General features: G+C 34.4%; 1 protein-coding gene across 1 annotated transcript in view; it reads left to right on the top strand.

The window, feature by feature from the left end:
• The window catches only part of LOC131849225 (probable ATP-dependent RNA helicase DHX35), a 67,561-nt gene extending 54,848 nt beyond the window's left edge, over positions 1-12,713 (top strand). Inside the window, exons 7-16 of the mRNA XM_059199251.1 lie at positions 706-803; positions 2,599-2,845; positions 4,472-4,613; positions 5,835-5,954; positions 7,164-7,330; positions 8,550-8,677; positions 9,380-9,526; positions 10,087-10,177; positions 11,163-11,313; positions 12,497-12,713. Coding sequence (XP_059055234.1) covers positions 706-803; positions 2,599-2,845; positions 4,472-4,613; positions 5,835-5,954; positions 7,164-7,330; positions 8,550-8,677; positions 9,380-9,526; positions 10,087-10,177; positions 11,163-11,313; positions 12,497-12,611 — 1,406 coding nt within the window. The 3' untranslated portion in view covers positions 12,612-12,713. The remainder of the gene's footprint in view (positions 1-705; positions 804-2,598; positions 2,846-4,471; positions 4,614-5,834; positions 5,955-7,163; positions 7,331-8,549; positions 8,678-9,379; positions 9,527-10,086; positions 10,178-11,162; positions 11,314-12,496) is intronic.
• Positions 12,714-13,313: the final 600 nt, after the last annotated feature.

The following is a 13,313-nucleotide window of genomic DNA, read 5'->3' as shown; positions in this document are numbered from 1 at the left end:
ATCAAAATACTTTGATTAATTCTACCCCAAAGGGGATAAAATAGGGAATGAAAGTTTATATGAAACTGTCAATTTTAAACCGATCGGGCTGAGATTTTGCATGCGTAAAGCTACTATTACGTAAGCATCCCCATTGCAAGGATTTTGATAAATTCCATCCCTAACAGAATAAATCAATGCGAGCGAAGCCGCGGGCAAAAGCTAGTTATATATATTTACAGAACAGAATTAGTCAAGATCCTTTCATTAATTCTACCCCAAAGGGGTAAAATAGGGGATGAAAGTTTATATGAAACTGTCAATTTTAAACCGATCGGGCTGAGATTTTGCATGCATAAAGCTACTATGACGTAGGCAACTCCATTGAAAGGATTTTGTTAAATTCCACCCCTAAGGGGATAAATAACGCGAGCAAAGCCGTGGGCAAAAGCTAGTTATATATATTTACAGAACAGAATTAATCAAAAGCCTTTGATTAATTCTACCCCAAAGGGGATAAAATAGGGGATGAAAGTTTATATGAAACTGTCAATTTTAAACCGATCGGGCTGAGATTTTGCATGCATAAAGCTACTATGACGTAGGCATCCCCATTGAAAGGATTTTGATAAATTCCACCCCTAAGGGGATAAATTAACGCGAGCGAAGCCGCGGGTAAAAGCAAGTTATATGTTTACAGCTAGTTATATATATATATATTTACAGAACCCGTGCCTGATTACGTGAAAGCAACAGTGGATACGATTGTAAAAATACATGAAAATCAACCCTTCGGCGATGTCCTAGCGTTTCTTACTTCACAGGTATGTTATTCGTACCTCATTTGAATTGCCTCTAACGGTTTAACACTGGGAAGGATTGTTAGTAATGTGAATTTGTTTCACACCTACAACACTCTTGATCACAATTTACTACTAGCTGCAAAAAGTTGCTATTTAAATGTTCACAATTTTGTAGTCACCTACTTTTTCTTCTTCTCTTCTCAAAGTTCTACCGGTCTCCTCAAAAATTGTTTAAATTAATCATTAAATTGACCAATAAATAAAGTAGATTTGGGTTTCATTTGAAACTCCTATATAGGGAAGTCTGGATTAATAACCCCATTGCTGACTTGTACCACGTCAGGTTGACCTCCACGCGGTTCCCCCTGGAAATCATCGTGTTAATTCCTGGTGAATTTGTCACGATGGCTCACTGACTTGACCTCATGTTCTTATCATCCTCCGGTGGTGCCCCGCCTGCGTAAACCGTTAGCGCAGGCGAGTGCATCATTCCATTATAAAAAAATGGTTGAGCACATCGCTTAATTCGAAGGGTTGTGGGTTCAATTCCTCGTACAGTGTGTTCATGAGTATGATTGTTTGTATTGGTCTGAGTGTTTAATATGTATCTAAGTATTTATGTCAGTTGTCTTGTACCGCTAACACAAGCTCTGCTTAGCTTGCGGCTGGTGCTGTGTGAATTCTTCAGGGCTAGTGTTACCATATAACTTTAATGCACATAATTAAAAAGTGAATATAGCGGACTATGTCCATATTCTATTTCTATATATATACTAGCTGATCCCGCACACTCCGTTCCGCCTCAGAATAAATTTCTGAACGCACCCCGTTTGACAGTTTGTATGGGAAAATAAAATTGTTGTTTTTAGTATTCTCCATGCAATTTCTTCATATTTTATCACCGTTTAAGCCTTCCCTGGACTTTAATGAATATTTCAAGACTAAAATCAGCCAAATCGGTTCAGCCGTTCTCGAGTTTTAGCGAGACTAACGAATAGCAATTCATTTTTATATATATAGATATATAGAAATAGAAATAATCTTTATTCAAATAAACTCATTACAAGCACTTATGAATAGTCATATTTTCGATTCTACCACTCATTCGGAATGCAGATTCATCACAAGAAGAATGAGCAAGAAACTTGTGTGTTGCTCTTTTGAGTTGTATAACAAGTAAGAGACATGCGATAATCAACATAGATTGCACTAATGATGAGTGCGTAGACTCATTAGTTCAATTAGATAATATTGTCAGCGCTATGGATTTTAAGTTTTTCTATAAAAACATTATCATTAACGAACTCTTCAATTTTATAATAAGCTTTTTTATGACATTTAAATCTTTCTTCAAGCAGATTTGTAACAGACTCTGGTATTTTGTTGTAAAAATGTATGTATGTATTTAAAAAAATATCAAAGTAAATATATAAGTAAAATCCAAATATATTAATAATATATCATACTATAGGAAATAGGGCTTTTTAATTGAGACAACTGAACACTATAATCACTTTTATATAAGATAGGTTATAAAGAATTATATATAAAACTAGGTCAACCTCAATATAAATATATATGTAGGTAGATATAATTCTATTAGGTCACTCAATCAGTTGAGAGGTTAATTTTTGCATTTTAATACAATTAAATCAACACATACTATATCTTGGTTGTCTGTAAGGGATTACTTTAAGCGATAAGGCCGCCTTTTGTTTGCATATCCTTCTTTTTTTTTATTTCCTTTTTGTAATTATTTGTTTCTTTTATGCACAATAAAGAGTTTTATTATTATTATTATTATTATTATCTTCAGGAGGAAATCCTAACAGCATTAGATACACTTCAAACCTATGCAGAAGATAACAACGAGAGGAACAAGCACCGGAGGCAGTTCCCGTCAGGTGTGCAAGCAGCAGACCTGATGGTGCTGCCAATGTACGGGAGTCTTCCTCATCACCGCCAGCTGAAGGTGTTCCAGGCTGCTGACAGGAATGTGAGGAAGGTGGTGCTGGCTACTAATATAGCGGAGACCAGTGTTACCATACCGGGTATTGTTTATGGTGAGGGAAATGTATCTATTTTATTTAACTCTAAATAAAATTTTTCTACCGCATATATCACGGGGAGTGTTCAGAGGAATTGTTCGGATTAATACCAGCTGCTGAGTTTCACCACCGTACCACCCGCCAGAAACTGAAATACCATCATGATCATCTGGATGAATGGCGGTCTTCCACAGTGCGGTTTTCTAGAAACTTTTTGCCTCGCACAACCACATTATGGAATCACCTTCCAGCGATGGTATTTCCGAACCGATACGATATTGAAACCTTCAAGAAAAGAGCTTATTCCTTTTTAAAAGGCCGACAACGGACTTGCTATTCCCCTGGTGTTGCGGGTGCTCATGGGCGGCGTTAATCACTTACCATCAGGTGAGCCGCATGCTCGTTTGTCCCCTGTGTTATAAAAAAAAAACTCATTTTTTCTCTGTAATCACTTACCCTCAGGTGAGCCGCAAGCTATTTTGTCTCCTATGCTATAAAAATTAGAGGCATCCATAATTTTTCAACACATGTTTGTGTATGGTGAACTAAGTTGAGGGTAACTAGTATTGGGGAGAAAAGGGACTGTCATTTATGTGTACCAGGCCTTCTGATTACACGTTGAATAAAAATAACACGCCTTTTAATGATTTTTATTGATTAGTGTTTTTACGCAACAATCGGACATTCACAGAAACGCCATTTTATTAATCTCTGTATAATGCAAAATCATACTCTATTTTGACAAATGACAATTACAGATCAATGTGTCAAATTTGACATTGACACGCGGGTGTAAATACATCACAGTTATTATGTAGATTTGATTAACGTTATTATATTAAGAAAGGGGACTGGGGAAGAAGGGTGAATATTATGTAGATTTGATCCTATGACAGCGATGTACCATCAGGTCATGTAGGTCAGGTTGACCTTCACGTGGTTCTCGTGAAATATCGTGATAAATTCAGGGTTTTACCATCACGGGATAACTGATCTGATCGCATGTTCATCTTATCATCCTCCACTGGTGCCCCATTAGCGTATATCGTTACTGCAGGCGGGTGCACCACATCATTAATAATAATAATAATCTCAGGACAATTCATACAGCGCCATCTAGTCCTAAGTTTGCTAAAGCTTGTGTTATGGGTACTAGATAACTGATGACTACAAAATTTTTTTTTACAAAAATCATCATAGAAAACACCAAGACCGACACAAACAGTCATACTTGCGTAATATGTTAACTGACCTGACCTTATGCTCTTATCCTCGACTGGTGCCCCGCCAGCGTATATCGTTAGCACATCATTAATAATAATAATCTCAGAACAATTCACACAGCGCCATCTAGTCCCAAGTTAAGCTATCTAAAGCTTGTGTTACGGGTACTAGATAACTGATACAAATACATAGATAATTTTTTTTCGTAAATACATACATATTATACATAGAAAATATCCAGACCGATACAAACAATCATACTCATGAATACAAATGTTTGTGCCGTGCGAGGAATCGAACCCGCGACCATCGGGCGTAAAGCGGTGTGCTAGACCGCTAGACCACCGAGGTCGTCGGATCATTCCGTTATCAACTATAAATAAATATTTATAGATGATAATTATTGTGTAATTCCAGTGGTGGACTGCGGGTTCGAGAGGCTGCCGTACCTAGAGCCGGGGGTGGGCGTGGAGCGCGTGGTGGCGGCCGCGGTGTCCAGGTGCAGTGCGGCGCAGCGGGCCGGCCGCGCCGGCAGGACCAACCGTGGTGCCTGCTACCGGTAAATATTATTCTACTGCTGTTATAAATAGACGACTCTGACCATTTACCATCAGGCTAGACGTATACTTCGTTTTCGCATTTCAGTTACTTTCGCTTTTTTTATATACAATTCAATGGCTACCTCGACCTCGATGGTGTATTGGTTTAGCACACAGTTTCGATTCCGATGGTCGCGGGTTCGATTCCCGGCACGGTATAAAAAGTTGTATACATGATATGTTTGTTTGTATTAGCCTGGGAAACCTGCTACCGGTAAAATATTGTTGTAGTGCTGTTCATATATATATAAATAGACGACTATGACCATTTACCATCAGGCTAGGCGTATAATTCATTTTCGCATACCAATTTCTTTACGCTTTTTTAAAATACAATTCAATGGTTATCTCTAGATCTCGACAGTGTACCGGTTTAGCATATGTTTCTATTCGGATGGTCGTGAGTTCGATTCCTCACTCGATACAAACATTTGTAGTCGAGTATGATAGTTTGTATCGGTCTGGGTGTTTTCTATGTATAATATATATGTATTTACGAAGAAATATACATATATTTCTTCGTAAATACATATATATTATACATAGAAAACACCCAGATGGAAGATGGAATTAGATAACTGATACAAGTACATACATATGTACTTGTATCAGTTATCTAATTCCATAATACAAGCTTTAGTTAGCTTAACTTGGGTCTAGATGGCGCTGTGTGAATTATTATTATTATTATTTGTATTGACATAATTGTTTGTATATATCTACGTGTTTTTATGTTTGTTATGTACAGTGGACCCCCCATTATCCGACAAACGTTTTGCAGGGCAGTGTCGGACCATCGAATTTGTCGGATTATAGAGTGCTGCCTAAGGGTCCCCTATAGTCCGGAATTTTTTAGTAAAGAGTATCTTGTAATCCGACAAATTAGATCCAGTGATAAGATTCTATGTTATATATATGTATGTAGGTATATGCACTTTGAACTATATTGTCAAAATATATTCAGTAATAAATAATAGACCATCTTGGATTACAAGGGGGGCCAGATAAGACAGGGGCCGGATTACCGCGGGTCTACTGTATTTAGAAAAATTATACTATTATAGTAACAGTTATCTAGTACACATAACACAAGCTTTAGCTAGCTTAACTTGGGTCTAGATGGCACTGTGTTAGTCGTCCATGGTTGTTATTATATATTTTAATGTTTGTCTGTCTATCAGTCTGTACACGGAGGAGCAGCTGGAGAGCTTGCCTGAAGCTCGTCCGCCGGAGGTGTGCCGCAGCGACTTGTCGTCAGCTTTGCTGCAGCTTAAAGCTCTCGGCATACACAACTTGTTAAGGTACTGAAAAGTATATAAATAAGAAAAGTAAGAAAGAAAATTGTTTATTTGGTACACTGAAAATAATTTTTAAATTTTAATTTACATTGTATCGGTTTATATTAATTTTACAGTACCAAATAGGTCTCCGCTCAGCATATGTCGTGACGGGGTGCCACGACGCTGGTTTTCAGCGGATACCTTCATATATAATAAAATAATAATATTAATACACATACATACATAAATCTAGGCGGATAAAATACATATATGTTTTTATACCAAGGATAGACATTGTAAATATATATTTTGATAAAAATGCAAAAATAATTACTAATTTTCATATAATATATTCAGATAAGTTATTCTGATTTTAAGATTCAAATTTACAGATAAATTGTTAATTTATTTATTATAAGTGTCTGGGGCTATCCACCATCTTTTTTTATTAACAAAAAGTTGAGGTAAAAGTAATATAAAATTACTTTTTTAATTTTTCGGAAATAGTTCCTCAATTTTATTTAATATATTTAAAAAAGTTCTTAGTTTAATTCTGAAATTAAAATACAGACGATTTTTTTGTTATTGTATTTTTAATTGCAATTTATTTTTAGTGGGGCTACCCGACCTTCCCCTAAGTGGTTTAAATGTTTTATATGTATATTATATATGTGTTGACATAATAAATATATATAAGTATTTATATGCCAAAATAAACAGAACTTGTGTTATGGATGTAACATCCATAATACAAGGTCTGTTTACCGTAGGACTAGATGGCGCTGTGTTAATTGTCCTAGGTTATTTCTTTATAATTCAAATTCAAAATATCTTTATACATGTAGGTCTATTACAGACTCTTATGATATGTCAAATCTACCGTCAGTTCGGAATCATATCGAGATCAGAAGAACTGACAACAAAACTCAGCTCGTATTCTTTTCAAATAAATGTTGTACATGTTTACAATAATACAGATTCATGTAAATTCAAATAGAGACTATTGTTTTATTGAGAACTTACTTTTAAAAGTGTTTGTATTGAGTTTATTTGAATAATGATTATTTCTATTTCTATTTCTTTATTCCATTTATATGGAGTCGGCTTATATACACATATAGAAGACAATAGCAATGCTTAATGTTCTAAAATTGCCGTAGATATTAAAGACTCAAAGACTTTCCAAATGCGAAAGGTTAAAAAAATAAGTCTTATCAATTTGTATTACAGATTTACGTTTCCAACCCCTCCACCAGCGAAAAGCCTTCTAGCCGGTCTAGAAACGTTATACGCCTTGAAGGCGATAGACAAAGACGGTCAGCTGACGGTCGACGGTGGAGAGAGAATGGCAGAGTTACCGTTGAAACCTATGTGTGCTAAAATATTGTGCAACAGTGGTGAGAAATATCGTATTCAAATTGTAATCAAAATCAAATCAATGTTAAATCAAATCAAATCAAATATAATCAATATTTAAATCAAATCAAAATATATTTATTCTTGTAGGTCTATTACAGACTTATGATATGTCAAATCTACCGTCAGTTCGGAGTGCAGTCGATGTAAGAAGAACTGACAAAAAAACTTAGCTCTTAATATTTTCAAATGTGCTTGTGCTTAAATCAAATCAAATCATATGTAATCAATATTTATATCAAATCAAAATATCTTTATTAATGTAGGTCTATTACAGGCTTTTATGATAAGTCAAATCTTCCGTCAGTTCGAAGTGCAGTCGATGTAAGAAGAACTGACAAAGAAACTTAGCTCTTATTATTTTCAAATGTGCTTGTACTTAAATCAAATCAAATCAAAATATCATTATTCATGTAGGTCTATTACAGACTTATGATATGTCAAATCTACCGTCAGTTCGGAGTGCAGTCGATCTAAGAAGAACTGACAAGAAACTTAGCTCTTATTATTTTCAAATGTGCTTGTGCTTAAATCAAATGTAATCAATATTTAAATAAAATCAAACCAAATCAAAATATCTTTATTCATATAGGTCTATTACAGACTCTTATGATATGTCAAATCTACCGTCAGTACGGAATGATTTCGAGATGAGAACTGACAAGAAACTCAGCTCGTATTACTTTCAAATGCGCTTGTATGTAATACCTTACTTGTGTAAGTGAGTAAAATGTCGTACATGTTTTTTTTAATTTGTCTTATCCGTCATACTCGTGAGCTGCTTGATTACTGCTTGTGGGGTACTGTATATACATATATAACATACGGTTACGGCCGCTGCGCTGATTAGGTCATTTTCTTTTGACAATCGTGGTATAGTATATGCTGGTAGTCACTTTATTCTTCTTAATTGAATTTAAAAATGTATCTGTATTATTGTAAACATGTACATTTATTTGAAAAGAATACGAGCTGAGTTTCTTGTCAGTTCTTCTCATCTCGAAATCATTTCGAACTGACGGTAGATTTGACATGTCATAAGAGTATGTAATAGACATACATGAATAAAGATATTTTGATTTGATTAATAATAATTATTATTATTTATTTATTTATTAAAATTGTTTTATATAATCACAATAGCATAGTTTCCTAAACTAGGCTGGGCCTAATAATTTATTGCTATTTGCCTTATTGCAGCCGAATACGGGTGTATAGACGAAGCTCTAACTATAGTATCAATGTTGCAAGTAGACAGAGTATTTGTGAAGTCCAGCAGTGGGAAAGATAATATTGCAGCCAAAATGTCCAGGAGAAATAATTTTGAGGCGAGTAGTAGTCCAAATACTAAATAATCAAATTCATAAAAGTGACGAAAGATGTATTTGTAAAGAAACTAGCTGACCCCGCAAAAATTTTGCCATATAAATTAAAATCGCTATTAAAAATAGGGGTTGGTGATAGAAGGGAGAAAATTTAGGGTTGTATGTATTTTTTAATGCTACATTATAAAAAAATGTTAGGTGTGGACAACCCTTACCACTTAGGGGTATGAAAAATAGGTAGTAGCCGATTATTAGACCTACTGAATATGCATATAAAATTTCATAACAATCGGTAAAGCCTTTTCGCTGTTTAGTTCTTTCCAATAGTGCGTGTATATTACATACAATGGCAATCTATACAAAGAAGTTACATTACAGTGTCTGTTTGTAATTTAAAATTAACAGCTTTTCACTAAATGCATATGAAAGTATATATGGTAGTTACAATTTTCATTTTATTTTTCACCAGCTACTCGCCCCGGCTTCGCGCGGTTGTACATGTATATAATACATATATAAACCTTCCTCTTGAATCACTCTATCTATTTAAAAAAACCGCTTCAAAATCCGTTGCGTAGTTTTAAAGATTTAAGCATACATAGGGACGGACAGACAGCGACAGCGACTTTGTTTTATACTATGTAATGAAGTATATACATTTTGCAAAGAATTTCAGTAAAAAATATTAATTAATTATACTTACAGGTAGCTGAAGGTGATGTACTAATGTATTTGAACGTATTCGATGCATATTTAAAAGTCAAAAACTCTGTAAGCGACGAGAAAAAGTGCAGAAAGGCGTGCAAAGACTGGTGTAGCAAGATGTATGTGAACTATAGAGTTATGGAGAAGGTAACATTTTATATACTTACAACAATAATGATAGGTCTCGGTGGTATAGAGGTTTAGCACATGGCTTTACTTTCGATGGTCGCGGGTTCAATTCCTCGCACTGTGTAAACATTTGTATTCCTGAGTATGATTGTTCGTATCGGTTAAATATAATAATTTATAAAAAAATCTTAAGTATTTATATCAGTTGTTTATCCATAACACAAGCTAAATTCTGAGGAATTGTTCGGATTATTACTAGCTTTTGCTTATTTATTCTCTGTTTACAATAAACAGTTTTTTAAATAAAAAAATAAATAATCTTGGTCTATTCACACAGCATTATCGAAGCTAGTATTATTCCTCAATTCTCCAGAATTTAATTTCACCATCAAATACCACCCACTAGAAACGAAGGTACCGTCCTGATCATCTGAAATAACTTGAATTGCAATCATTTACAATCTATTAAAAAAAAACAAAGTAATTAGTTGTTCAATTAAAAGCAACTACTTAATTGAAGTTTTTTTGTGTTATAGATTTAGGTATAATAATAATAATTAAAAAAAAAAATGTTTCAGGCCTGCGAAATAAGGAACAGTTTGGAGAAATTAGTGAAAGGGAAATTCCAAATGGAGAATGACAGTTTTGATGGACTGGACTTAGGATCAGGTATGTCATTCTTCTCTATCTTCAATCAATCATCTTCGAACGGATCATTAAAGAAATAGAAATAGAAATGATCTTTATTCAAATAAACTCATTACAAACACTTTTGAATAGTCATATTTTGATTCTACCACTCATTCGGAATGCAGATTCATCACAAGAAGAATGAGCAAGAAACTTGTGTGTTGCTCGTTTGAATAGATGTTTTTTTATATAATAATTACAGTATAACAAGTAAGAGGCATGCGATAATAAACATAGATATCGCTACACACTCATTATTAGTGCAATTAGATAATTTTGTCAGTGCTATGGATTTTAAGTTTTTCTATAAAAAACATTATTGTCGTTGACGAATTCTTCAATTTTATAGTAAGTTTTTTTGCAGAAAGTGTTTTATGGAAATACTCAATCAGTCAAAATTCACGAGTTATTTTTGAATGTGATGAAGTTAAAAATAATCTTATATATTTAAAACATAATTTATCTAAAAGAGCAAATAGCAGGTTTTTTTGCTCGTTCTTCTTGTGATGTCATATCATAAGAACGAGCTTTTTATTGAGAGGTAGATTAAAAAAATAAATGTACATATATTTAAGTTAATTTCATCATTCATTTCATTAATTTCATTTTTTATTCTATTGTAATCTAGAGAACCTCAGAGTCAGTCTTGATGTTTTCTATGTACATTATGTATACTGGCAAAAAATCTATCTGTATTTATACCAGTTGCCTAGTACCCTTACACAAGCTCTGCTTAGATACTTGATACTAGATGGCGCTGTATGAATTGTCCTAAGATATTATTATTATATTTATAATAATAATAATAACTCTTTATTGTTTTGTACTTACTGTCCTATGTTTATGTATACATAGGACAGTAAGTACAAAACAATGAAAATAAATGTTTTACAAAAGGCGGTCTTATCACTATCAGCAATCTCTTACAGACAACCCGGTTTGACAACAAATTTATGTTTTTCAGAAAAATGTACACGTATAATGAAATGTGTATTGTCCGGTCTGTTCCCTCAAGCGAGTTATTTGTGCGTTAGTGGATGCTACCGCAGCCTCCGAGGGGCCGACTTGTACATTAGTCCGGACAGTTGTTTGTACAACTTGCAACAGCCTAAATGGTGAGTCACTATATTTATTTATTCCTTATCTCATTCCTTCATTCCATCATTCCTTAATTTTTCTTTATATCGTTCTTTCGTCTTTCGTTCTTTCGTTCTTCTGTTCTTTCGTTCTTTCGTTCTTTCGTTCTTTCGTTCTTTCGTTCTTTCGTTCTTTCGTTCTTTCGTTCTTTCGTTCTTTCGTTCTTTCGTTCTTTCGTTCTTTCGTTCTTTCGTTCTTTCATTTCTTCATTTCTTCATTTCTTCATTCCTTCGTTCCTTCATTCCTTCGTTCCTTCATTCCTTCGTTCATATTTTTTTGCTTTATAAGTGCTAATATAACTTACTCATGTACTTTTCTAGGCATAGTAATGTAAACGAGAGAGATAGATATACAATACCTCTCTCACTTATATCATCGAATGATAGTTTTTTTTTCATCCATCGCTGATTCGGAACTTACTCATCACAAGAAGAACGAACAAGAAACTTGCGTGTTGCTCTTTTATTTGTTTTAACTTTACATTTTTAAGCTAAAACGTGTGAATACAAACTACCAAATAACACAACTTCATTACAGTTAAAATATTATTAGGTTGTTCGAAAAGTAATTTCGTTTTTTCCTAACTTAGGATTTAATTGTATTGTTTTGCACTCAACTTCACACTTAAACCGTATAATTTTTATATGCTTTGAGAGCTCATATAGCAAGGCTTGTGTATGAAAAATTACAATTAATTCTACGCAGTAGTTTTTGGTCGGTGCTCTTTTAATTATGGTGAGGAATAAGCAGCATTTTCGACATATCTTACTGTTTTACTACAGAAAGGGCAAAAATGCTGTTCAAGCCAGAAAGAAATTGACCGATGTGTGTGTAGAAGGTGTGGTAACAGTACGCCAGTGCTAGAACTGGTTCGCTAAATTTCGATCCGGTAATTTTAATGTCGAAGATGCACCACCCTCGGGAAGGCCGGTTGAAGCTGATAGAGGCATTGGTTGATGAGAACCGGCAAATAACACAACACGTGAGATCGGATCGAGGTTAAATTTATCAAATTTAACAATTTATAACCATTTGAAAGGCCTGGGATGTTATAAGTGTTGTTATTCACCGGTTCTCATCAAGTGAGAGATCGCCCCCTAAGATCTATAATGAAATGATTGTAAGAATGTATAGTACAGGAGATATGTTCTATTTTTTCAGGGTAATATTCGCAAGTGTATATAGTACAGGAGACAAAACATACATGAGTGATTTAATGGTGATACAAAAAGAGTGGCTTCTGGAGGTAGCGCCGCATTACTATGTAGAGACTTAGAGGTGCATCATCAGGACTGGACATCATCATGACTGCAAGGGTGTGAAGATGCCAAGATTTAATACTTCGGCGGAGTGACCGGCTGATTTGGTCAGGAATTTTTGTGGTCAACCAATGTTGCTAGATAGATAGATATAGATAGCAACATACATAAAAAAATGAAATAGGTACAAGAATGTTATAGAACATACAATACACTTAAAATGCATATAAATAAACATATACATAAACATATTTGACAGCCTCGGTGGTCTAGCGGTTTAGCACACCGCCTTACCTCCGATGGTCGCGGGTTCGATTCCTCGCACGGCACAAATATTTGTATTCATGAGTATGATTGTTTGTATCGGTCTGGGTATTTTCTATGTATAATATGTATGTATTTATGAAAACATATCTATGTATTTGTATCAGTTGTCTAGTACCCATAGCACAAGCTTTAGCTAGCTTAAGTTAGGACTAGATCGCACTGTGTGAATTGTCCTGAGATTATTATTATATACTCGGCTATGGTCTAGAGGCTTAGCACATGGCTTTACTTCTGACAGTCGCGGGTTCGATTCCTCGCACCGTAATGTTTATATTCATAAGTATGATTGTGTCAGTCTGGGTGTTTTCTATGTGTATTATGTATGTATTTACAAAAAAAAAATGTATTTAAGTCTACATATCAGTTGTTTAGTACCCATAACAAGCTCTGCT

This window comes from Achroia grisella, unplaced genomic scaffold (assembly GCF_030625045.1).
Source record: "Achroia grisella isolate CSIRO2021 unplaced genomic scaffold, CSIRO_AGI_Agris_v1 utg1107, whole genome shotgun sequence".
NCBI classification, from domain to species: Eukaryota; Metazoa; Arthropoda; class Insecta; order Lepidoptera; family Pyralidae; genus Achroia; species Achroia grisella.
Note: the sequence above shows the minus strand (reverse complement) of the source record. Positions and strands in the feature narration are given on the sequence as shown.